The sequence below is a fragment of the Pelodiscus sinensis genome, chromosome 1, assembly GCF_052426305.1.
Source record: "Pelodiscus sinensis isolate ZL-2025 chromosome 1, ASM5242630v1, whole genome shotgun sequence".
In the NCBI taxonomy this organism is placed as follows: domain Eukaryota; kingdom Metazoa; phylum Chordata; order Testudines; family Trionychidae; genus Pelodiscus; species Pelodiscus sinensis.
This window is the reverse complement of record NC_143052.1, coordinates 213,223,874-213,250,608: the sequence shown is the minus strand read 5'-3', so window position 1 is coordinate 213,250,608 and position 26,735 is coordinate 213,223,874. Positions and strand designations below refer to the sequence as shown.

At 45.5% G+C, this 26,735-nt stretch overlaps 1 protein-coding gene across 9 annotated transcripts in view; it reads right to left on the bottom strand.

Moving 5' to 3' along the window:
• Window positions 1-26,735, bottom strand: part of MAP7D2 (MAP7 domain containing 2) — a 129,198-nt gene that overhangs the window by 46,423 nt on the left and 56,040 nt on the right. For all 9 annotated transcript variants that reach the window (XM_006116155.5, XM_006116152.5, XM_006116153.5 and 6 more), the window contains exons 2-3: window positions 8,700-8,777; window positions 4,739-4,902 (exon numbers count right to left, since the gene is read on the bottom strand). In XM_006116155.5, coding sequence (XP_006116217.3) covers window positions 4,739-4,902; window positions 8,700-8,777 — 242 coding nt within the window. The remainder of the gene's footprint in view (window positions 1-4,738; window positions 4,903-8,699; window positions 8,778-26,735) is intronic.

Here is a 26,735-nt window from a genome sequence, read left to right as displayed (position 1 = left end):
CCTGCTTGACTCGCTTCCTCCTCTCTTCTCTCTTCCCCCACCCCAGCCTGGTGAGCACTGACCTGCGGAACCCCCGGCACATGGTTAAAAAGGACAGCAGCCTCCACAAATGTGGAAATCCAACAGGTAGCTCTGGGTTAGCAATGTAAGTGACTAGTCGACTACCTGATAAGCATGTGCTTATTGGGTAATCAAGTAGTGACTTGACTAGTTATCCCCTCTCTCCCCCCCAATGCTGCCTCTTATTACATTTAAAAGGAAGAGGCGCAGTGGGGAAAGCGAGTGCCCCAACCCATCCTTTATTGACTGATCAAGTAGTCAATGGAAATTTCATCACTCAGGGCTCTAGCTATGGCTACTAGCCAAGATGGTGTGACGTAGTGGGGGTACTTGCTGGGATGTGGTGACCTCTGCTGTCTGGAGCAAGACCCAGCAGGGAAAACCTCACTAGGCCAAGGTAATGCCAAACTTGTTGAACCAGTGGCCAGACACCCCCCATGGAGAGGAACAAAGGAAGGTGAATGCTGCCCTGGCTGGGGGGCAGGGCTGGAAGGGAGTTAGTTGGTTGCTGGCTGTCTGGGAGGATGGAGGAGACAGCCTAGGGAGAGGAGCTGGAGTTTAGGGGCCCAGTCTCCCCCCAACTCAAGGGGGCCTGAGGCAGCCTAGCCCAGCTCTGGGACCAGATTCCATCTGTGCTATGCTGTATCCTGGAGAGGCAATAAACTTCCTCTATTCCACCGGCTGGTGCAGTCTGTTTGTGCCATTTCGGGGTGCAGGAGACGGGGAACCCCCAACGCGCCGTCACAGATGGTCAGGGATGTAATCCCATGCTCTGAATATTCCTAAGCCTCTAACTACCATGTGCTGGGACTGGACAGAAGATGAATCACTACTAAATGCCATGTTCTGTTCATTCCCTCTGAACAATCTGGCATAGGCCGTAGTCAGAAGACAGGATCCTGGGCTAGATGGACTATTGGTCTGACCTAGTATAGTAATTTTTATGTTCTTATACTTACCTTTTTTTTCCCCAGATGGATCATTGATATGAATTTCCAACTGCATACAATTAGTTTTAAACACATATTTAGGGAGTACTGTCATGGCAATGAAGTAATTTCAGAAGGAGACAGAAGTCTGTTGTTGCTTATTATAAAGGGAAAACAGGAGCAATTCAATTATGCATATGGCACATAGGCAAGCAAGCAGGGCGGTTGTCATTGGCTTCCAACTTTCAAATGGTGCCACACTGCTGTGCCACCCAGCTTTGTTTACTTTATACTCCACTGATTGGCTGGCCACAAGTTCTGTATTTATTGCTCTGCAGCTCAAGCAGGGCAGGAGTGAATCAAAAGTACCTAAAAAGATGTTACAAGGAGGAAGGAGAAAAATTATTCTCCTTCATTTCTGAGGATAGGCCAAGAAGCAATGGGCTCAAATTGCAGGAAAGGAGGTTTAGGTTGGACATCAGGAAAAAAATCCTGTCAAGGTGGTTAAACAGTGGAATAAAATGCCTAGGGAGGTTGTGGAATCTCCATTATTGGAAATGTTTAAGAAAAGGTTAGACAAATGTCTATCAGGGATGATTTACATGGTACTTGGTCCTGCCATGAGTGCAGTGGACTGGACGACTCTAGAGGTTTCTTCCAGTTCTATGATTCTATGAAAAACATTTTCCACCCTGGCCAATAAAAGAATTATGGCTGTTCCTGGTGTGAGATTTTTTTTTTCCAAAAATGAAGCAGATAATTTTCACAGACATTCAAGTGCACAAAGAACCAAATCCTAGACTCAGGATGTTACAGCTAAGGCAGGAGAGACCAGATTTTGTTTTCTCTTTTGAAGATGAAGTCAGGGCAAAATGAATATGTTTTCTCTCTTTTGCAAAGGTGTTTTGGTCTCTGGGAAAGGAAGGGTTCAAAGCCATCTAGAATGTATGTCCCTACAAGATTTGAGATTTAACTATTCTAGGAAAATCAGTGTTGTCCCATTACATTTTTTTTCACCCATCTCTTTTTCAAAAAACTTTAAATTCTTAATCAGTTACAGTGCAAGTGCAATGGTCTAGTATAGCCCACACCGTCTTCAATCTCTTCCCACATTTAAGCAGATAGTAATAAGAACTTTGTGATTAACAACAATCGGATAATAGCAATTAACTTAAGTGTAAAAGTGAAATCTCAGAAGTGTCTTACAAGCTTGTGGGCCTGTATGTTCAGCAGAACTGGAACTTTCACACTCTATTTTAAGTCTTTAATCCTTTCTGATCTGTTAAAGCCTTTTACAAAGAACTGCAACAGTCCACTGCAAAGGTTAGTCTGAGATGTGAACATACCCTATTTTACCATAAAGAAGCACTAACTCTGAAACATTTCAATTGTTGCCATTATGCAATTCCCTATGTTAAGGAACTCGGGTTTTTCACTTTGTTTTTACTCATTTGATAATTCAGTGCCTTGGGACTTCATAAAATAATATTTTTAGGTTTGACTAAATTGCTACACCACAATTTATCAGAAATGTGTTGCTTCTTTAACAATGGGGAAAAAAAGCACAAAACAAAGAATTTTTAAAACCATCTCATTTCACACTTGTCTGCTATGTCACCTTCCCATCTATGTGCGCACAGATACATTCACGCACATGCTGCATTGAGAAAACTACTTCAGAAATTAGGCCACTGTTCACCACAACAAAAAACAAATTGAGTACAGGTCAGACCTCCCTTGTGCGGTGCCCTTGGGACCTGAGTTGTCCCAAACTAGGGAATTTGCCAGAGCAGGGGAAGTCAGTCCTTGGGCTTTCCCAGTGTTCTCCTGGGCCACCAGCCCCACTCTACACAATTAGGTGGGCATAAGGCAACTTATATTATTAACCCAATTACATCAATGCACAGTTCAGCCTTGTCCCGCTGACATAAGTGCCCTACTACACCGACATAACTTCTCCACCTCCATAAGAGGCATACAGCTTATATCAGTACAGGTAAGTCACTTTGTCAGTTTCAGTCAACTATTAATGCAAGACTGGCAGCTAGAGCTGCCCCCAACTCCCTGCTAGACTGTGCCTGCCCAGCTCTCCATTCCCAGCTGTGCTGTGCTCTCCTGGCTCCCTGCTCAGAGAAGCAAGAAGCCTAGGCAGCTGGGAAGGTGAGTGGGGCTGAGAACTCTCAATCTCACCCCACCCACACACTCAGTTCCTTTGCGGTCAATAGAAGCACTCCTGGTAAGTACGCAACTACTGACAGAAGGAGGGTAGTGTGGACATCAGCCACTTTGGTGGCTGTAAATTGATCTAACAGTTTGATCTAAGTGGTTAGTGTAGGCATGCCCTTAGGAATTGTATCATACCCCACATCCATTGTCTCTGTCAGCAGCCAGACCAACTCTAGTCTGTACTTCATAACGTGTGTAGCCACTTCAAAGATAAAGCAGGACATCAATATTTAATATTAAAATGAGTATATTAATCTTGGAAAGAATTCTGTGCCACTGTGCATGCACAGACTTCATGTACCGTGCAGAACTTTTTTTCTCTACAGAAAATGCATTCTGCTGAAAAAGTCCTGTAATTACCGTATTTTCCGGCGTATAAGACGACTTTTGATGTTAAAAAACATCCCCCCAAAATCGGGGGTCATCTTATACGCCAGGTATGCGGCTTTGCAAAGCCTCGGGGGAAGCCGGCTGCGGGACATCCCAGGCGCGCCTGAGCTGCCCCGCCGCCGGAGCCCCTCCGCAGCTTTGCAAAGCCTCGGGGGAAGCCAGCGGCGGGGCAGCCCAGGTGCGCCGGGGCTGTCCCGCTGCCGGGGCGTCCTCAGAGGCTTTGCTCCCGGTGTCCCTGGTCTTCTGGAGACGGTCCCCAGCAGACCAGAGGCACCGGGAGCAAAGCCGCAGCGGCGGGGGGTGCCGCGCTTCTGAGACTTTGCTCTGGCAAAGCCTCAGAGGCACGGGACCCCGCCGCTGCTGCGGCTTTGCTCCCGGTGCCTTTGGTCTGCTGGGGACCATCTCCAGCAGACCAGGGACACCGGGAGCAAAGGAGGCGGAGGGGCGCTGGGGTATAAGATGAAACCCTATCTTTTAACTAAAAAATTAGGGGGTCGTCTTATACGCCCAGTCGCCTTATAGGCCGGAAAAATACGGTATGTCTTTCCCCCAGCAAAGGCATGCCACCAGAACAGAAAGCAGCTGTTGCCGGGTGGAAGCATGCAAGTTCCTCACAGAATCACACCCATTGGGCCAGGTCAGGAACATGGGATATGGGGTAGATGGAGAGCATAGGAGGGGTCACAGATTGGGGCAGAGGCTGAATAGTGCATGGGGTGCAGAAACACATGGGGACAAACAAACAAAAACCTACGAAAAATTAATGGTGTCAGAAATGATCAACTTTCAGAGATGCAGTGCTAATTTTCTCAAATACTTCCTTCCCTGCAGCCCACAGAGCATTTCATCTCTGTACAATTTGCAAAGTACTGTATACCATTCAATGTGCTCAATAAAACATCCTCAACACATACAGATAAATGTAAAAACAATATTTGTGCATCTCTCAGATATGCTCTGTAAGTTTAGGCATAATGATTGGCTAATAGCCTGTAGCAAGAATGGTCCTTATAGCAGCAAAGGCTGAGTCCTATTGTCATAATTATTGGATAGCTCATTTGAAAGCATAAGCATTCTTATATTACAGTGATGCTACTGGTGGCTGTACTATATGCCATGCCAATGTACCTCACCTCCTCTTCTCTGAGCTTCTGTTTCCTCTTCTCTTCAACAGCTGCTCTCTTTTGTTCCTCTCTCTGTCTCTGTTCCTCCAGTTTTCTCCATCGTTCTTCAATTTGCTTTTCATACTGAAGTTTTGCTCTTCTCTCCTTCTCCAAAATTTGCTGCTCCCGGGCAGCTTAAATAAATAAAAAGATTCACTTAACTTGAATTTATCCCCCCCTCCCATAAACTCATTTAACAGTATGACAAAATGCAAATATACAGGACACACTGGTGCAAAAAAACCCAACCAACCAAACAAACACACCACACACCACACCCGCCAACAAAATGTATAAAAATACTCTAGGCTGGCAAACAAGAAAAAAAAATCTAATTAGTATAATAAGTAATGAGCAAACTCTTTGTTTGCAAACTGGCAGGTGATCCATTTCTTTCATGAATGGTATGATCAGACTAACAAGTGACCTGCCTCTGTATATATTATGAGTTCCTTTATGGCTAAATTCTTCTGTGCACATGAATGCCTTCTGTGGCTTTAAAAGGGAGTCATGTAGACAAAGAGCGGAATGTGGGTTTTGGAACTGTAAAGGCTGATTGTTCTCTTTTATCTTCTTTTGCAGTATCTTCTTTAAAGAAAGAATTGAAATGGTTGCCCAAGCTATATGGAAAGCTTCTGTTAACCGAAATTATTCTGGTAGTAATTTTGTACTTTTCAGTTACCTTGTTTGTCACCTCTGGCTATTTATATGAAGAAAATGTATTTTTGTTGTTGAGTTTGTCTCAGTTGCTTGTTCCACATGAAAGTTATAATACTCTTTGAAATATTAATTTATTGCTATAGAATGATGACTGCAACATGATAAACAGGACTGTTATTTCAAGTGTATGGGGGGAATAAACAGCAGGAGTGAATCAAATTAAGAAAGCTGCAGTTCTCATGCAAACTTAAGGTAAAAGGCAATAGAAAAATAATTAAGAATAGATATGAAGGTAGAAGAGTGAATATACACACCCACTTCAATATATATTACACGCACACTAAAAGCTACATTAACAGAATATTATTAAAGTTTGAAAAATCCTACATCCAGTCCTATTTGCCTCACCCAGTTAGTCCCCATCTCCATATGTCAGGCTGTTCCAGCTCCAGTCTCCCCACCTAACCATTTTGAGATCCATTCCTCTTCCACCGGTGCAGTTCCTGTGGGCAGCAGTGCACAGAAAATCCCTGCAGCCTAAAAGCTGCTGCCAGAAGAGTGTGCAAGTCGCTTTCAGCAGCTGTCAGAGGTAAACACCATCCCCTGACTCTGTCACCACCCAAACTCCCTCCCAGAGCCAGCATCCCACACCCTCCTCCCGCACCCAAACTCCCTCCCAGAGTCTGACCCTAACCGCCCCCCTCCTCCACTACAACCACCTACCCTAGCCTGGTGAAAGTGAGTGAGGGAGAGTGAAGGAGATGGAATGTGGGGCAAGGCAAAGGGTCTTTGGGTTTGCATGGTCAGACAACAGTTGGCAACCCCACCAGGAGGGCATTTGGAAGCCTGGCTGTGCCAGAAGAGCAGGCTCAGCAGTGCAGCCAGCAGCTCACTGGGCACCAGCCAGCACAGGCACAGCACCGCCCAAATGTCAGTTGGACCAAGTTCATGCTGCAGGGTTTGTGCCTGCATTGACTATTCTGTCCCAGGGTCTGGAACTGTGGCTGGGAGGCCTGCTTGCAGGGATTGAGTGAAAGAGCTGCTTAACTGTGATTGTAGAGGCTTCGTTTCAGGCTGAAGCTCAAACTCTGGGAGCTTCTCACCTTGAAGGGTCCTAATGCCTGCAACCCAGTCTGAGCCCAAAATTCACACTGCAATTCAACAGCCCCTTAGCTAGGGTCCTGTAGCCTAAGTCAGCTGGCATGGGCAAGCCAGGAGTGTCTAATTGCAAACTAGACATTCCCACTGTCAGGGATGTGCCCTTTCCTATCCTGGTGGAAAGCTGCCAAAAACTGGTCAATAGACGCTTTAGAAAAATCACAGTTTGCACATGCTCAATAGGGAGATTTTAGATTTTTCGTTGACAAATTCCCCAAAGATTCTGTATGGACTGAATATTATGCAGTCTGGCTCTCGGCAGGGCTTTCTCTGCGAGAACAGTGCTGGGCTGCAGCAGCCTGTGCCAGTGCCAGATGTGGGCACCTGAAATAAGAGGAGGGAGACTCTCCCTGATGTGCTCTTGAAGCCTGGGATCAGTATGGGAGAGAAAGATACCTGATTTGAGTTCAGAGAGAACAAGAACCAGGACTGGTCTATGTGGGGGGAGAGGGCAGGGGGAGTATAGTGGAATAAGGAGCCTGCAAGGGGTGGAGAGACTGCAATTGCAGGCGGACGGAGTGGCGAAAGGAAACTATGACTGGCAGCAAGATCCAAATGAGACTGGGATACAGGCAAGGACATGGGGAAGGGACTGGCAGACTGAGACTGAGTGAGGAGCCAAATATGGAGAGTAGGACTAATGGGCAAGGAGAATGGGAGTGAGAATCAATGAGGCGGGGGAAGGTGGGAAGACATCAGATAAAAGTGCAGGGGAGAAAGCTGCGATTACTTGGGCGAAGAGATTAGCGTAGGAGCCAGAAGGGGAAGGTTCAGACACTAGAACTAAATCAGGAACCTGAAGAGGAGGATTGGGAGTCAAAGCCAATGGGTATGGAGCTGTAGGAAAGGATGGGGAAGAGAGACGGATCAGTTGAGGAGCTAAGTGGGGGACTAACACAAGGACTAGCTGGGCAATGAGACTGGGACCAGTGGGAGCTACAGGATTTGGCACTCAGGAGGAGGCGCCTTGCCCCTTGTCCGAGGCTGCAGGGACGTGCCATGTCACCAGCCACTTCTGAAAGCAGCATGCAGCAAAGGCGAGCAGGAAGCCTTCCTTAGCTCTGCTGCACTGCCAGCGAAAATCCTCTTTTCCCCTTTTTGTTGGCAGACCCAAGAGCCCAAGTCAGCTGGCATGGGCCAGCTGCAGGTGTCTAACTGCAGTATAAAGGTCACACAAAGGCCACAGCCCTGCTAAATTTCAAGTCCCTACTCAAAAAAATGGAGGCACTGCAACTTTTCAAAGAATAGGTTGCCAGAGACTTTTGACATGAGCAAAATATCATCTTTTCTTCAGCCTTGTTCTTGCCAACAGAATAATTTTGGTGAAATCTTCCAAAAATACTAGGCAAATTTCAATCTAAATATTGAAAGTTTGGCAGAGTTATAAGGAACGGAAAGCAGGACTTCTAAAAAGTTTTGGACAACCTGCCCTGTCTGTAATAATGTGGTAGAAAAAATTATTCAGAGAGAGAAAGGTCTGTGTCTCCCTCTCCCTTCGTTTCCCATTAGGTTCTTCAAAGCATCGGAAACTACACCAATGAGTCTGAAAATAATTTTTGCCTTCCACAACTGAAAAAGAATTTGTAAACTTTCATTCATGTGACAGCAAGGCAAAGAACATATCTACTTTATGCCTCTCTCACTAACTTCAGTTTAAATTTTAAGGTAGTTAAAAGACTCATAAGATAAAATGACAATGCCATAACCAATCAATTTTTCATTTTAGATATTATTCAAGACTTGACTTCGTCACAGAATCATACACATCAGCTTCCAAAAAGTCATTATCTAAACATATATTAATATCGCATTCGTAATATTCAATATAAAATTACTGAAGATAACTTGATTGTTAACCATAGACTATGAAGTGCTGTACACTGATATCAGCTGAAAAAGTCCTAGAACATTAGGCTCTCGATCTAAAAGTGAATTAGATTCTGTTAAAATTTTCCAGCAATGTAAATGATTTCAAGGGGATAGAAAAACAAAAATAGACTGAAATATAACATTTTCAATCCAGAGAAGGAAAATCGTGATTATTTTCCTTTTAATAATATAAGCCCCACTAAAAACTCATCTATAGCTTTCAAAAATGCACAGGTCAACTTACCTAGGTATTTTTCTCTTTCTTCTCTTCTTTCTTTTGCTAATCTTTGCCTTTCATCAGTTTTCAGAAATCCATCCACAACTAAAACCAGAGGAGGAAAAAGGAATTTTAATAAAAGAAAATGAAAAAAAAATCAAAAGAGAGCCAAAGAACTAGTGCATTTAAAAAAAAATCACCCTACTCTTATGGATTATTGCTGAGAGTTTTTGTTTTTGCTCTAGTACAGCGGTTCTCAAACTGCAGTTGGTGGATTATCAGTGATCCGTAGCTTGAGCTCAGCCTCGATCCCCGAGCTTCCTGCAGGGCTGCTCCGGCATTCCGCTTCACTCTCCCTTTCCCTCCCCCAGGGTTGCTGCCTCTGATACAGAGGGAGCAGCACAGCAGTGGGAGGGAGAAGAGGTAGCTCTGCAAAGCCAGTACCCCTGGGGAGCCGGCTTTTAGGCCATCTCCCCCAAGCCAGATCCCACCTGGATCCCCCTTGCACTGCCTCCGAGGGAAGCAGCAAGAGGGGGGCAAGAGGTTCCACAGGAGCCAATATGCATAGGGATCCAGCTTGAAAATCGGCTTCCCACATGTACTTGCTCCCGCCTGCACTCCTCACCTTCCATGCTGATGCCTCTGTATCAGAGGCAGCCACAGGGATGGGGGAATGGGAAGGGGACAGGCAGCTCTGTGAGATCCAGTGCTCATGAGGAGTCAGCTTAAAAGCTGGCTCCCCACAGGCACTGGCTTCCACCTTCCCACCTTACTGCCTTTGATACAGAGGCAGCAGGAGGGAATAGAGGTGGGAGGGGGTAAAGCATGTGTAGTCATTTGGATTAACCTACAAGCACTGTTTAATGTCTTTCTCCTTTTTTTTCTTAGTTACAATTGCAACTGTAACCAAAGATATTATGAGTTATGTTGAAAGGGAAATGTAGCTGTGAGAACAGATACCAAATGGTTCCCTGCTGACATCTTCCCACATTTCAATATTTAAGAGGTCAGTCAATTCCTTCCTCCTCCTCTCTGTTCAATTACTATACTGAAACTCTGATTCTTAGACGATACATGAATTTAACTGGAAATAAAATTTAATCCCACAAATGTCTCTAATTACGTTTAATCCTAAAAGAAATGTTAATCCATCTCTTAACAGCTGCATGGAAATTCAAAAAAAGAATGCTCTTGTATCATGTTAAATGATCCTATAGCCCATGAACAGGCTATAAAAGGAATGCTTAGCCAGGAGAGAAAAAGTCCTAAATGTTAGGAGCATTTGAAGGTACACAACTAAGGATGTTAAAGAGCAGTTATTTGGCTAATTGTGTAGTCAATACAATTTGTATCAACTTATGATTAGTTGAAAAGAGGAGGCACTCTGCAGAGCCACAGCAGGGGTTGCTCCTGGAGCGGGCTCATAAGAACGGCCATACTGGGTCAGACCAAAGATCTATCTAGCTCAATATCCTGTCTGCAGACAGTGGCCAATACCAAATGCCCCAGAGGGAGGGAACACAACAGGTAATCCTCACGTGATTCCTCTCCTGTTACTCATTTCCAGACAAACAGAGGCTAGGGACACCATTCCTACCCATCCTGGCTAATAGCCATTGATGGACCTAACATCCATGAATCGATCTAGCTCTTTTTTGAACCCTGTTAAAATTCTAGCCTTCACCACATCCTCTGGCAAGGAGTTCCACGGGTTGACTGTGTGCTGAGTGAAGAAAAACTTGCTTTTGTTTGTTTTAAACCTGCTGCCTATTAATTTTATTTGATGACCCCTAGTTCTTATATTGTGGGAATAAATAAATAACTTTTTCTTATTGCATCTGAAGAAGTGGGTCTTTGCCCACGAAACCTTATGCTCTAATACAGTGGTCCCCAACCTTTTTAGGTTGTCAGGCGCCAGGGGGCGTGGCCGTTTGCCCGCCGGGCGCCCGGGGGCGGGGCCCCAACTAGCCGCATGCCCAGGGGCGGGGCCCCCCCATAGCTGCGCGCCCGGGGGCAGGGCCCCCTCCAAGGGCCGCAGGCCCGGAGCCGGCCCCCCCCCCCGCCGAGTGCCCGGGGCCGGCGCTCCCCCCCGCCGCCTCCCGCCGAGTGCCCGGCACTCCCCCCGCCAAGCGCGCTCTCCCCGCAAGCGCCCGTGCGCCACGTGCCCGGGGCCAGGCCAGCCCCGAGCACCTGGCGGGCATATTGAAATGCCCCCGCGGGCGCCATGGCGCCCGCGGGCACCGTGTTGGGGACCACGGCTCTAATACATCTGTTAGTCTATAAGGTGCCACAGGACTCCTTGCAACTTTTCCTTATTCACTTTTTCCACACCAGTCATGATTTTAGAGACTTCTATCATTTCCCCCCTTAGTCTCCTCTTTTCTAAGCTGAAAAGTCCAAGTCTTTTAATCTCTCTTCATATGGGACCCATCCCAAACCCCTAATCATTTTTGTTGCCCTTTTCTGAACCTTTTCTAATGCCAATATATCTTTTGACCACTGCAACTGTGCATTTTAAATGTAGTAAGAGCCACTGGCATCTTACTACATTTAAAACGCAGAAGCGTAGCAGTCTAGAGCCTGAACAAGCCGGGACTGCTCGGTCCAAGCTTGTACCAGGTCCAGCAGCACCTGTTCACAGTATCCCAGGCCAATACAGTAGTAACCCCTGTTTGCAGCGGCCCAGGTCCTCATTGAGACCCCCATGGACCAGGGGCTGCTGCTAAACAGCTTCCTGTATCCCCTACCCAATAGAGCCAGCAGTGGGAGTAGGCAGAGACGGTACCGGGAGGAACTGGCTTTTAAGCCAGCTCCCCGCAGCACCAGCTCCTGTTTCTAACCCCTTTTGCTGCCTCATACAGAGGCAGTGGGGAGGGGGGAAGCAAGTAGTTGAATGCTTGCTTACATCCCTATACACAACACTCCCAAACTGATTTTAGGAAGAACCCTTGCCTTCAGATTGAAATAGAAGTTAGAGTGCCATCTATCTAATTAAATAAATACTAGACAGATGCAAGGAAGTACATTAATTTAGAAATATTTACCAACATCCCCAGACTTTGAGATTACAATTGCACATCCCAATTATATTTAGGACTCTGGGCTTTTCAAGTTCAAAAATTCAAGTTGTCATCTTATAAAGTAGAGAGGTTAAATATCGTGTAATTGAATAGTCATGTAACTGCATGAAATCTTAGCAGTTACATGACCAGGGCTCGCCAAGCCGTGACGAGTGCCACTCACCAGCCGCGCTGTCCGGCGTTCTGCACCTGCGCAGATCATTCTGCACATGCGCAGATTTCCCAAACCCGGCTCTTTCTGCTTGTAACTAACTCACCACAGGCGAGTAGATTACATAGATTGTCGAGCCCTGTACAGGACTATGTGCTGGTCCCCGGAGTCAGGGCTGGCGGCCAGTGTACTTCCAGCCCCACTCCTGTGGAGTCCCCTGCAACCTCATGCTATATCAGAGGCAGAAGCATGGGGTGGCAGGCGGGAGCTGGTCCACAAGGGGAGACAGTTTAAAAACCAGCTCCCTATGCAGACTGCCTGCCTGCTGCTCTGTACAGAGGCAGCAGTGTGGGGTAGCAGCAGCCCCATCCTCAGGGGGTCTGAGGTCCCTGTGTATGTAGGCTGTTGCCTCAGAGCAGTCTCTGTCCACAGGGAGTCTGGGCAGGCAGGAGGTGGTCCACGAGGGGAGACAGTTTAAAATCCAGCTTCTTGCACAGACTGCCTGCCTGCCACCAGCTCCTCATAGGCACCAGCTGCCACTCCCCTCCCTCCGCTGCTTCTGATACAGAGGCATGGGGTGGGTGGGTGGGAAATGCATGTCATCGACACGATTAACTGATATGGCTAGGCCTATTGGTTAACGGTGTAGTTGTCTACATGCTGACATCCCTGTTATAAAGGGCTTTCAATTAGAAGAAACTATCTCTTGGGGACACAATCACTGAGCATTTTTCTACATTAATAGGACACATTCATCTGAGTTGAGATCAGGATGCTTCTGTATTTAAGGCTTTTGGACAAAGACTGAATCTCTCAATGAAGAGAAACCACAGACTCTCTTAGGTGGAGAGAACAAACTTGAATTTTGCAAAACTTGTGTGGTATCTTTCCATTCCTTTGCATTGAAAAGTTGGTCCAATTCCAAAAATGAATCAATCTATGATTCTAGCATCTTCCCACTGGGAAGTTTAAAATTGAGACATACAAAGATTTGATTGCAGAGGCAAGGTTCCCTGTAAGCTGAGTGGCTGTGCAACCCTTTTCTGAGTCCCGTGCAGAGGTTCAGAGCTCCCCTTACAGGTAGCGAGCTCAGCTGATTGGTGGGGGAGGAAGGCAGGGCACTTGCGCTCTCAGGGTGGAGGAGCAGCAACTTCTGCCTGCTGTACTGGCTCCAGCCTCTACTTGGGATCTCCCACAACTCTCCTGGAAGGTCTGGGGGGGGGGGGGGGGGAGGGAGAAACAGGGAGTGAGTTCTCCAATCAGAGACAGGAAGTACTTAGGGGATCATGTGTCCCAGATCCTGGTGAAGGTGCAGGCTGAATTGGGGAGGGATCCTGCTTCATTGCCTGCCACTGGCCATGTGGGAAAAGCTGGGTAAGTTACAGGAAATGGGTCAACTCTGCTTTGTTCACAAATCCTCCCCTGCCCTGTGTACTGCTAAAAGGGCAGCAGCCTACCCTCCTTTCTGCTCCTCCCTTTGCCTCTGTCTTGTTGGGGAATTGGTTGGGTAGGGATCCCGTTTTCCCGTGTCCACTCCCCAGCTGCCCATTCAGAGCAAAACAGTTGCTCTTTTTACTTCTCTGCCTCGTATTTTCCTCCTGCTCTTGCCAATTTGCTCCCCTCCCTGGCTCCATGGTAACAAGACAGCACCTCTCTCTTCCCCCTCTCTGGTGCTTTAATACTTTTACCCTGTTTGGAATCAGCTTAGTATCTCCTACAGTGAGAGCAAGACCAAACTTGTCCCTGCGCGGTCACTGAAAATGGGACTCCCCAGTTTTAGCATCTCTGATCACTTTAGCCTTTCCCTTTTTAACTCTCTGAGTCCATGCTTGGAAAGCTTCCCTCCCTAGCTGCAGGAAACAAGACAGCCACAATCTACATGTGCAGAAGCTGCAAATGGGTGGGGGGATGGATTTGGTTGAAACAAGACAAGGCATGCGTATATGTGTGTGCGCTTGCACCAGGACATTTGCATGATTACATTTCCAAGTTTACATAAGCATTAATGGCTTAAAATAAAAAAAGATTCTAACTGATCTTAATGATTTTTTAAATCCTGTGTTACTAATTCATACATGGTAAACTGTATTGCATTAAGACCAGATCTTTCCTCTCTGATTGAGTTCTGGCTCTTATGAGTTAGAAGTAGTGGTTTTGTAGGATGAAACCTTATTTGCAAGATCTTTGAAACATGCATCTGTCTGTTAGAAACAATGAGGATGCAGGTCTCAGAGGGGTAGCTGTGTTAGTCTGTAACCAAAAAAAAAAAAATGTCAGAAAACAGTGGTTCTTTAGCACCTTAGACCAAAAAAATATATATACATATCACGAGCTTTCATGGGCACAACCCATTTCTTCAGCCAAGGGTAGTGTTAATTTTTTATTTGATTTCATATTAAATAAACATCATAAGCACTGCTCCTTGTTAATTATTCTTTGTTTTAATATTTTTTCTTCCACACCTAAGGACTATGGTTTTTGTTTGTACTGGTGGGTGCATATCCACACACTACCTCAACATAAGAAATTTCAACCCACCCAAAAGAAAATTCAACCTGCTCAAGGATGGAAAATCTTAGAGGGCACACTGATTGCAGTTAATAAATTCATCATCTGAACAAGTCAAAATGTCATTTCATGTTTTGTAGTCATCCAGTAGAGGGCAACCAATCTTTAGAAAAGTTCACCTCTTCAACAGTTTCCAACCCTTTTCTTTTGACTTAAATTTCTTGTTTTGCATTATTGAAGTATATTCCAACAGATTCGTTGAAAAATCTTTTGGCTAAATTTTCCATTGCCACTTCCTCTTGAACCACTTAACAACTGAATGAAGTATTTTGGTAATTTCTTCCAGAATTCTACTTAATTTTTAAGTTAAAGCTTTCATCTTCTTTGTTCTTTTGCTTAACTTTAATTTGAGGAGAGTTTCTCTCAACTTTCTCATAAGAGGAGAAAGGAAGGTTTCCTCTATTTGATGCTACCTTTAAATAACTCCCAGGTTCATTATAAAATCATAATAATAATTCCCAATAATTAAAATATTCTATTTTAATCTTGTCCTAAATAATTTCAAAACATTAATAAGATGAGCAAACATTCAAAAAACTTGTATTATCTAATATCAGATTCATAATTCAAAGTTAGCAATTTTATACCACATTCCTACAATCAGTAATGAGAACATACATTTTCAACATTAACTCATTAATACTTCAGTAGTATTCCTAAACTGATAAAATCATTTGTTTACCAACATGAAAGATAACAAATTTAGCTATAATGTAAGAAATATTAGGTTATCTTACAAGGAATTCAGAATGGTCACCTTTGAAATTAACAGTAAAGATCATACATTCCTTTGGTTTCAATAGTTCCTTGTTTCTCAGGATACTGTGACATACAGTTTCATCTGAAGAAGTGGGCTATGCCCACGAAAGCTTAAGATGTCATTTACGTGTTTTGATAGTCTCTAAAGTGCTGCAGGACTATTCATTGTTTTTTTAAGTTTTTCCAGTTAGGGTGTGGTCTAGACTATTGGTTTTTTTTGAAAAAAAGTGGCCTTTTTTAGAAAAAACTTCACCTGCGTCTAGATTGCTGCTGCGTTCTTTCGAAATTAAATCAAAAGAACGCAGCAGTTTTTTCGACCGTGGAAAACCTCATTTTACGAGGAATAACGCCTTTTTTCTAAAGTGCTCTTTCGAAAAAAGGTTCTATTGAATGCAAACAGGGCTTTTTCAAAAGAGAGCATCCAGACTGCCTGGGTGCCCTTTTTTGAAAAAGCGGCTCGCTTTTTTGAAGTAAGTGGTTGTCATCTACACGCTCTCTTTCGAAAGAGGCTTGTAGTCTAGACAAACCCTTACAGACTAATACGGCTACCCCTCTGAAGCTTTTATGCAGCCTAGGAAAGCTTTTCTTAAGATACAGTAAAAGCTCTCTTATCTGACACTCAATTAACCAGAAAGCTCAAGTAACTGGCATTTCTGATAACTCCCAATTCAAAACTTCAGTCTAGGAACCAGAACTAGCATATTGCCCACGTTATGCAATTGCATATCCTGCACTTCACTTTTTTGGAAAAGAAGCAGAAGACAAGTAAACAAACTGAAATCAGAGGATTATTCAAAAAAGCAGCTTCCAGGGTGTCATTGGGCCATTACAGATTCAGCCCAATCTCCTCCACCGTCTACATCTTCAATGATAAGTAATGTTGGTAATGATGATCCTGAGGTACTGCGAGATCCTGAAGTTTGTGCTGAATCAAAGAAAGATTAACTTAGGATCAACATGGTTTTCATGTCGTGTGTTTTTAATGATCTGGGTATACACTGTGTATGTCTGTAGTGCTACGTAGTGTTATAAGATAAAGTTTTCTGCACAGTAGGTTATCTATACGCATACATATTTTACGAACCAAAAAATGGGAGCACATTGACTATGACCAGGTTCAGAGGGTGCCAGACCAGGGAAGTCCAGTATGTGCTGGATCATGAGTACTTGCATATTTTTTTATATTTTATTCATTTTATCTTGTTCTAATTTTTTAGAAAGTAGTATTCCATTAGTAAAGTACAGCCTCTCCCCGAGTTACGAGTGAGTTACGGACCAAACACTTGGCTATAACTCAATTTGTTCATAACTCGGACCCCATTGAGTTACATAGCAACTGCGCGTTCATAAGCGCGGGTCGTGTTCATAACTCGGGGACCGCCTTTACGACCGCTCCATGGGAGCTTTGGTCGTAAATGCGAATGGTCGTAACTCGACCGTTCGCAACTCGGGGACCGGCTGTATAACTCTCAGTTAACCAGAATATTCAAGTAAAAGGCACTCTCCAGTTACCCAACTTTCAAGATAACAGCTTTTACCATAATAAGAAGAACTTCCCATTGAACAGAAGGAAAGGGGAAACCACAAAAGGACATACTGAAAATTAAACTGTCAGACTACAGGGAGTTTATTAGTGGAATTCCTGAAGATCTTGGGACCAACCTTAGTTAACATTTTGATTAATAACCCTGGCATGAAGTATGTGCATCTGCTAATAAAACCGTGGCTGTCACAAAGTGGGGAGGTAATGCTAATATGTAGGACCACCAAAATAACAAACCAAAAGATCTCGGTGACCTTGTAAACTGGACTAACAGAAATGGGTTGAATCTTAATAATGCAAAGTTTAAGCTCATACATTTAAGTAGAAATGACAAAAAAAATTGTTATAAGCTGGGAACCTACCAGTTGGTGAAGACAGAGGTGGAGAAAGATCTGTGTGTACTGGTAGGATGACTGAGCCACCAATATGATGCAACTATGAAAAAGGCTAATGCAATCCCAGGTTGTATGCCATTATACCAAACAGGGTGAGACCTCATTCAGAAAACTGTGTACAATTCTGGTTTCCAATGTTTAAGAAAGATTAATTCAAATTGCAGTAAGTTCAGAGAAATGATTCTAGGATGATCACTGGAGACTTACAAGAGTGTAGCTTGTTTAGCCAAACAAAATAAAGGCTGAAGGAGATATGTAATTGCTCACAGTAAATGCATCAGAGAGATAGACACCAGGGAAGTAGTGTTTTAGAATCAACATTGGCAAACAAATGGCTATAAATTGGCCACCAGCCACTTTAGTCTTCAAATCGGAGGAAGGTTTCTAAACATGAGAGGAGCAGGAAAAAAGGCCCTTGATGGCTGCAGGGGAGGGGGCCGAGATGGGGAGAACAGGCCCCTGGTGGGAGAGGAGTCCCTCCTCAGCCCCCAACCCTCACTCTTGCACTGCCCTTGCACATCCTCAAGGCTCTGCCCTGAAGGACCCAGGCAACAATGGGTAAGTCTGCTAATTGCAAATATTTCCAACTGCCAGAAATGGGACACTATAGTAACTCACATCCCTCTTCATCTAGATAATTCTTTCCCAGCAAAGTTTTGCATGCATCTTATCATGTTTACAATGTCAGATCTTATAAGCATGCCTGCAGTTGACTTTCCAAGCCACTTGACTGGCTCCTTGCTTTTTATTCATTCCAACACAGTGATTAATTTCAATAATATCAACTTCCTAACTCCTCCTCCCACAAATGTCAGCAATCTCATTGTAAATCTCAATATTTGGGATCAAGATGGAATTTTCTTCCAGGTCAGATTGTCAAGAGATCCTGTGATTTTTTTTTTCTTTCCTTTGCAGTGTGGGGGCATGAGTCACTTGCTAGTTATCAATAAAGTAAATAGTGGATTTTCTGTAATCTGAAGTATTTTAATCAAGTTTTGAGGACTTCAGTTAGTCAGAGGTTATGGGCCTAATACAGTAGCAGATGAGTAAAGTTTCTGTAGTCTATGATGTGAAGGAGGTTACAATAGATGATCATGATGAAGCATCCCTTCCACTCCCCCCTCTCGTTGCCTCTTTCTGATAGAGGCAGAAAAGGGGGAGGGGAAGCAACAAGTCAACTAGCGTGTCGACTATCTGATAAGCATTTGCTTATAGTCTTTGCATGAGGACGTGACTCCCGTGATTGCCATTGCCCCAAGTAAGGGGGGTGGCAGATATGTATAATGAGGCGCATAGCAGGGTGATGGTGGGTATGTGTATGTAGCAGTCCCAGTGTCCCAGGATGGTGCTCTGTGTGCCGGGCTGGATTGCTGGGAAGAAAAATGGCTGCATGGTTCGGCACCGGTTTCACTCGGGACACGAGAGAGACTCGGCTATCTATAAGAGCGCACTGATTGTATGGAGGAGTCTGGGGATGCCGGTGCGGGGAGGCTCCTGATAGGAGCATTGTGCCATTGATGCTCCTGGGACAGTGCCGAGGTTCTTGTATTGCTCAGTGCCAGGGGCGTAGGCTGTGCCGATTGGTCTAGAGGTGACATATCGGCATGCGGTCTCTCTGGTGCCAAGCAAATTGGCTGCTTAGGTGCCGAGTGGTATTTGTGTTGGTCGGATGGGTGTGGCTGGTGCTGTCAGTGTCACTTGTTTTTGTTTGGGTTCCAAGTGCACCCTCTTATGCGGTGCCGGCATCTTGGAAGGTGCTGTGCCCGATATTCCGGGTCTGTCCGCGGTGCTGACCCTCGAGGCAGTCAGTGCCAAGGGTAAGGATTGGGCTGGAGATAGTCTCATTTGAGAGACAAACTTGTCAAAAGAGGTAGAGGGATGTGATTTGTCCATACTTTTGGCTCTGATGGTGATTTTGAGGCAGATGTTGGGTGCTCTGAAGGTGTTTGGAGAGACCTTTCAAAAAGGAAGGTTTTTAGTCTGTTAGTGAGGTTGCGGCATGCTCTAGCCATCAATTTGGAGCAGTGAGAGCACTTTTGTGTTTGGTGCGATTCTCCAAGGCTCTTTATACATGCAGAACGCCCATCAGAGACAGGCATCGCATCCCGGCACGACTCATATCTTTTGAAGCATTAAGCACGACGAAAAGCGGCGGGCTGATGGAATTTTTTTGTTTGTTTGTTATAGGGTTGGGTGCAGGGGCTTAAAACTTGGAAATGTGAGGAAACTAAGGGGAATTAATCTTTTTTTGTCATTTCTCTGTAGAATAGAAGGAAGGAAAGAAGCTCTGTCTGCTGCTGAGGACGGTAGAGAAGGAACTGAGGAAGCCACGCCGTATGCGCACCTAACAGACACCAACGGCATGAAGGGGTGGCATAAGGGGGCGCCACAGTGCGTGCATGGCGCACACTGCTAGGAAAATCTCCGGTCACCGGCGCGAGGATGCACCAGCACCCAGAGTGGAGCACCCACAGGGACACTACTTGAAGAACAATATATATTTCTAAAAATCCTGTAGGGAATTTCTGTACTTTGAAGAAAGCAGAATTTTGCCTCAGAAAATGAAAATATTGCCTTTCTAGAATCATTGCACTGAGCTCCCATATCTAATACCTTGTAATTAAGTTGCTGGGTTCCCGATTCAATTGCTTTTCCCCCCACCAAAACACCAATTGTTTTGAAATACTTGCATTTAGTATGTAAAGGTTGACCTAGCCATCAGCTTATCAAAGCTGTTTTGTTGTTTCTTAAAGAACTAACCTTGATCTCATAACTGTCTTGCTGTATACATCCTAAAATCTGGCACTGTACAGTATTATTAGATTTTTGTAATAATTCATTTTTCGATTATTAATTTTTTTTCTATTTTATTATAAAATATAATTCCTTACTTTAAAATACTGCTGAGAACTAACAAATCTGTTAAATCACTGTTCTGCCCTGTATTTTACACTCCCCTCCTCCAGCTGGGCTGTCATTGCATATGCAAGAATATTCTGCTGATAAGTGTGACAGATTCCTGCAATATCTTGAATTAAACCCTATTGAATTAAGTTAATGCATCATTGTGGGCCAGAGATTGTATGCAATTCCATGAGAAGATCAGGATTAGGCAAATTCACTCAGGCTAAAATACCTCCAGAGAACTCCTATCATATCAAGAGAAACTCATGTATATTGGTTCAATTTGCTCTCCAAGGACAAACTGACAAAGAAAGGATTTTTGAATAAATATCCAGAATTTAAATTGACTCAAAACCTTCTTTCTTATCCAGCAAATAGATAGGACCTCTGCAAATGTCAAGAAAGTACACCAAAACAGGGCGGGCAAAATCTGGCAACATGCCAAGAAATTCTCGCTTTTCCCTTGGTGTTAGGTGGGATTAATATCACTCTGATTAGCACAGAAGACACTTGCTTGTTCATAACCATATTCAGCACAATATTTCCTCACCAGATCCCCAGCCATGTTAAAACGGCATTGTCATCCAAATGGCCTAGAGTGCTTATCACCCATAGTAGAAGAGGTCCTATGCATTCTGGGAATGTAAAATTTCGATTAATTAGCTAATCGAATAATTGATGCAATTTGCATCGACTATTTGATTAGTCCATCAGTTCGCTTCTGCCTTTGAAGTGTAACAACAGCCCCAAGGCTGGCCCCGGACTCCATGCAGCATAGCCTCTTTGAAACGCCACAGGGAGCCCAGCATTATGCTCCACACGACGTTTCTAAGCAGCAGCATCACATGGAGCCTGGGATGAGTGGGGTAGTCCCAGCTGGCCACAGGATGCATGCAGCATTTCAAAGCAGCAGCGCCACATGGAACCCGGGGTCTGGCCCCAAGCTCCATGTGGCACTGCAGCTTTGAAGCACCCCTTCCACTCCCTCCTCCCCTTGTTGCCTCTTTCTGACAGGGGTAGCGAGGGGGGGAAGAGTAGGGGGAGAAGAGAAGCAACTAGTTGACTATCTGATAAGCATTTGCTTATAGTTGACTATTCATTCATATCCCTAATGCATTCCCTCCTGCATTCCACCCAACCCGAGTTACACCATAACTTGTCCAAGCAGTCAGCTAACAAGGGCACCTCAGCCAGTTTAAGAACCTCCATAAACAAATCTGAGGAAAAAACATGGATTTAAGCTACAGTATGGCAATTTCTTTTAACTTACTATTGCTGATTTACTTTACCTACATTTTCCTGGTTACATGTTAATAAGATTGCTGTTTTATATCTCCCTTTATTTACAATGTTAATAACACTCACATTTGTGTTGGATGCATTTTTGCCAATGTTTCCTAAACATTTTCATCTTCTCAGAAAGAATGTGGTGTTTGTTTCTGTGTAGTAAGGAAACCCGCACCTCTCTCACTTCCTTCCAATTGAGCTACAGTGAAAATTCATCCCATTTCAATAGCTAACTCCTAAATGTAGTTACGTTTATCATGTGGGCAACATAAGATTGGTGCCTGGAGGCGGGGCTGTGCATGTGCCGCGTGCCCGGGGGCATGGCTGCGCATGTGGCACTCGCCCAGTGGCAAAGCACCCCTTACCATGTCAATCAGGCGCCGCGCATCCGGGGCGGAGCCGCGCATGCGCTGTGCACCCGCGGCGCAAGTATGGCTCGGTCCGGCACTGCTCCCAATGAAACCCCTTTCAGGAAAGCGATTGACGTGGCTATTGCTTGCACTGAGTGAGCTCTCAGCGCATGTGGTAGAGGTCTATTTTGCAAAGCATAACGTTTCTTTATGCAGGCGATGATGATTGATGAAATGCGCAGTGCTGATAAGGGATGGCCCATAGAGCACTCAGCCATGGATATTAGGAGCATGTGCAACTTCTGAAAGGATCTAGTTCTGTCTATGTAAAATGCCAATGCTTGTCTGATATCTAAGGTATGGAGGTATGCTTGATCCGTCAAAGAATGAAGTTTAGGGTAGAACGTGGGAAGGACTATTGGTTTGTTTACGTGAAACTCTGAATTTACTTTGGGGAGAAAAGTAGGTTGAGGGGGGCGTAATAAAACTTCCTGAGGGGTGAATATTGTGTAGGGTGGTGAAACTGATAGGGCAGACAGTTCCCCAGCTCTCCTTGAAAAGGTTACCGCGAGCAGGAAGATGATCTTCATTGTGAGAGGGCGTAGGTCACATGTTGCTAAAGGTCCAAAGGGATTCTGTGTTAGAGTGTTCAGGACTAGCTCCATATCCCAGGGGTCTGGCAGGCTGTCTATGGTGTGGAAAGAGGATAGCCATCCCCTTCATAAATCTGTCACGGGCTGTGAAAAGACTGAGAAGCCGTCTACTGAATGACGGAAAGCAGTGATAGCAGCTATGTGTACTTTAATAGGAACACAGGTAAGGCCAGAGTCTTTAAGATGTACGAGATTGTCCCTATCCACCGGATTCTGGACTGAGTAGGGATCTAAGTGCATCTCAGAACACCATGAAGAAAACTGTGTCCATTTATAAGGTAAGTGGTACCGTGTGGTAGATTTTCTATGTAATAAAATTTGACAGCTTGCGAACATATCATCTATGTTTGTTGGAATCAACCAGGCTATCAGTGCAAGGTGGTCGGTCTGTGGATGAATCGAGTGTTCTGTGTGAGCAGGTCGTGGCATCTGGGCAAAGGATATGGAGAGCGAGCCAACATGCGATACAGGTAAGGGAACCTCGTTTGTTGTGGTCAGAAGGGGGCTATCAGAATCACTGTAGCTCTGTCGATAACTATCTTTTCCAGAACTCTGGGGATTAAGGGCATGGAAGGGAAGGCATATAGAAGACGGTGACTCCAACTGCACAAGAAGTCGTCTCCCATGGAGTTCCGTCCAATCCTGACCCTTGAGCAGTATTGGGGGCACTTCGCATTAAGACTAGTGGCGAAGAGGTCTACTGATGGGAACCCCCAGCAATAGAATATGATGGAGAGTACTTCTGGATGTAGTTCCCACTCGTGGTTCATGGAGAAATATCTGCTCAGTGCATCAGCTGTGGAATTCTGCCGTCCGAGGAGATAGTCTGTGGGAAGGGAGATTTTGTGGTGATTGCACCAGTTCCACAAACTTATCGCTTCAGCACAAAGGGATTGGGACCGAGTTCCTCCCTGTCTGTTAATGTAATATACAGTGGTCATATTGTCGGTAGGGATTCGTATAACTTGGCTCTGGGTTACAGGGAGGAAGTGTTGGCAGGCACTGTAAACCACCCGTAGTTCCAGGAAATTGATGTGCATCAACGATTCTTTGGAGGACCATAGGCCCTGCACCTGTTTGGGTTTCAAGTGGGTGCCCCACCCAAGGAGTGATGCATTGGTAGTCAGCTGAATTGTTGGCTGGGGACAATGAAAGGGTATGCCAGACACCAGATTCTTGGGGATAATCCACCAAGTCAGCAATTGTTTGACATAGAGACTGTAACCGTCCTGTGGATGTCGTGGGTGTTCGGGGTATATACCGTGGCTATCCAGTACTGAAGGCACCGGAAGTGTAACCTCGCGTGTTGCACGACATACGTCGTGGGCGCCATGTGTCCCATGAGTTGTAGACAGCGGAGTATGGATGTTTTGGGACTGGTAGAAAGTATTTGTAGCAGGTCTTGGATTGTTTGAAACCTGGTCATTGGTAGAAAGGCTCGAGCTTTGGTTGAATTGAGGTGGGCACAGATGAATTGTATTGATTGATGGGGTGTCATGACTGATTTCAGAATATTGAGAAGCAGGCCTAACGCCTCAAAGACTGCTCTCAAGGAATTTGTGGCATGAAGCGTTTCTGTTGACGAAGGTGCTCTGATTAGGCAGTCATTCAGATAAGGGAACATCATTATACCCAGACGACGTAGGTATGCTGCCACCACCGCCAGAGTCTTGGCGAAAACCCTGGGAGCCAATGAGAGAACGAAGGGCAGGCCCTTGTATTGGAAATGGTCTGCACCTACTTGGAAACAAAGGAACCTTCTGTGGGCCGGGTGGACGGCCACATGAAAATACGCGTCCTGCAGATCGAAGGACGTGAACCAGTCTCCACTGTGTAGTGCCGGGATGATTGTAGTTAGGGTAACCATCTGGAAATGTTGCTTTCGAAGATATCAATTTAAGCCTTGAAGGTTTAGAATCGGCCTCCAACCTCCCAACTTTTTCGTTAAGAATTATCAGGAGTAAAAACCCCTGCCCCTGAACTCGTCTGGAACTTTCTCTATTGTTCCAATGGTCAGTAGACAAAGTACTTCTTGGTTTAGCAGAGGTTCATGAGAGGGGTCCCTGAAGAGGGATGGGGTGGGGGAGGCAGTGATGTGAAGGGGATGGTGTAACCTAGTTCAATGGTTTGAAGGACCCATCTGTTGGTGGTGATATGGGACCATCATCGTTGAAAAGTCCTTAGGTGATGGTGGAATAAAGTGTCTGTGGCACGAGTGTGGTCATTGAGCGGTATAGTTCTGAGTCCCTCGACCGAAGCGTCAAACCTATTGTCTGGTGTTGTGCTGGCCAGACACTTTTGATGGGGGTCGTCTTCTCTGTTGACACTGTTTGTTGCATTGCTGGTCATGCTGTCTATATGAGGTCATTTGGTGGGAGAATAGTCTTTGCTTTTGGTATGGTGTGTCCCTCTTACACCGGTAACGTGGGGTTTACATCCCCAGAGGTCTGAGTATGGTTCTGGAATCCTTGCCTGAGTGGAGGACTTGGTCTGTTTTCTCGGAAAAGAGACTCTGCCTGTCACATGGAAGATCTTCAAGTTTAGACAGAAGGTCTTTTGGGACAGCTGACTGTTGCAGCCATGACACTCTGAGCATGACCACAGAGGTGGCTGTGGTGCGCACGGCAATGTCCACTGGGTCCAGGACTATATTCAGAGCTGTTCTGGAGGCTGCATAGCCTTCTTGGACCACTGCCTTAAGAATGTCACGCTTAGTGTTGGGTAAGTGTTCCATAAGTGGGACCAACTTCGCATAACTGTCAAAATTATGGTTGGCCAATAATGCTGCATAATTGGCCATGCGTAGGGTCAGTGTCACCGAAGAATATATCTTTCGGCTGAACAGGTCTAGACGTTATCTGCCCCATTGGGTTTCTGTTGCGGAGCCTTTGCCTTCTGCTGAGCTGCGTCCACAACCAGTGAATTTGGTTGTGGCTGGGTGAAGAGAAACTCCATGCCTTTCGCTGGAACAAAATATTTCTTGTCCGCTTTTTGTTGGTAGCGGGAGTCAAGGCTTGTACCTGCCATATATCATCCGCTATTTCTAGGATGGCATCATCTAACGGTAGTGCAACTTTGGCTGGATGTGAGGGTTGAAGGTTCCTGAGCAAATGATGTTGTTTTTGTTGTACTTCAGCAAGCTATACATGCTGGCTGTCTGCTACCCTCTTAAACAGTTCTTGGAACGGACGAAGGTCATCTGATGGGGAAGTGTCACCTTGAAAGACTGCATCATCTGGTGATGATGATGATTGGTCAGTGGGTGATTGTCCTGGTAATTCTCCCTGTTCAGAAGGAGGTTGCTGGTATTGCTCGGTGTGTGACATGGAAGGTATGGGAGGCGGAGCACCAGTTGGAGTTGGTGGTCTTGTTAAGGGTGGTGCAGACAAATGATCTTCGGAAGGTGAGGAATGTGAGTGGTGAGGAGATGAAGGCGATAATGTGTCCCGGCGAGATGAGTGGGAATGATGAGTGTAATAGCGATAGCGGTTTGGTGAGCGATCATAGTAACAGGACTTATGTGGAGACCTAGTATAGTATGCCCGTTTGTGTGTTGCATGGTATGACAAGTGGGTAGAAAGCATTGGTGATCTGGGAGATCATGATCTTCCCCTGGAGTGTAAGGATGGAGCATCAGTACCAGTAGTGGTAGTGAGGTTAGACTTGTGGGGAACAATAAGTTCGCCATGTGTGATGCCCTGGTGAGTGCCTTGAATGTGCTGGAGAAGGTGAGGGCAGCTCCGGGGAGAAGCGCATGTGGTCTGGGCTGGTGGAAGGAGTTGGCAGTTTCCGTGCCTTTTGGCAGCTGGTGGTGTGAGCAGGGAATTGTTCCGGTGAGGATGAGGCCAGAGTGGAGATTTCCATGGGCCCAGGGTGCCGTCTGTCATGTGTGGTTGGTTTCACTGTTAGCATGTCCTACGGTGCCTCGTATAACGGCACTGTGTACGTGTGCGGTGCCAATGAGGGATGGTGCACCGGGGCCTCAATGATAGGCCGTGCCGGTGGTACAGCAGGTGCCGAGATGGCAGTCGGTGCCAAGGCAGCAGTTGGTGCCAACGAGCAGCTTGGTGCCTTACATGGTGTTAGTGCCGGTGGAGCGCTTGGTGCTGAATGTGGCACCAATGTCACAGTTGGCACTGAGGAGCCGAACAACGATGGATTTTGCACCGATGTACTGCGGCTCTGTTTAAGTTTATCGGGGCTGCATGAAGCGGATGTGCCCAAGGTGCCTGGCTTATCTCTGACGCTGACTTGCGTCGGGGGTAAAGACCGAGAGGGTAAAGGTCTTTTCTTCGTCTTCTTGGGAGATGGTGGCCGCCAAGATGTGGGCCGGGAAGGCTCCACTGAACGGGGAGCATCAGTACCTTGTGGTT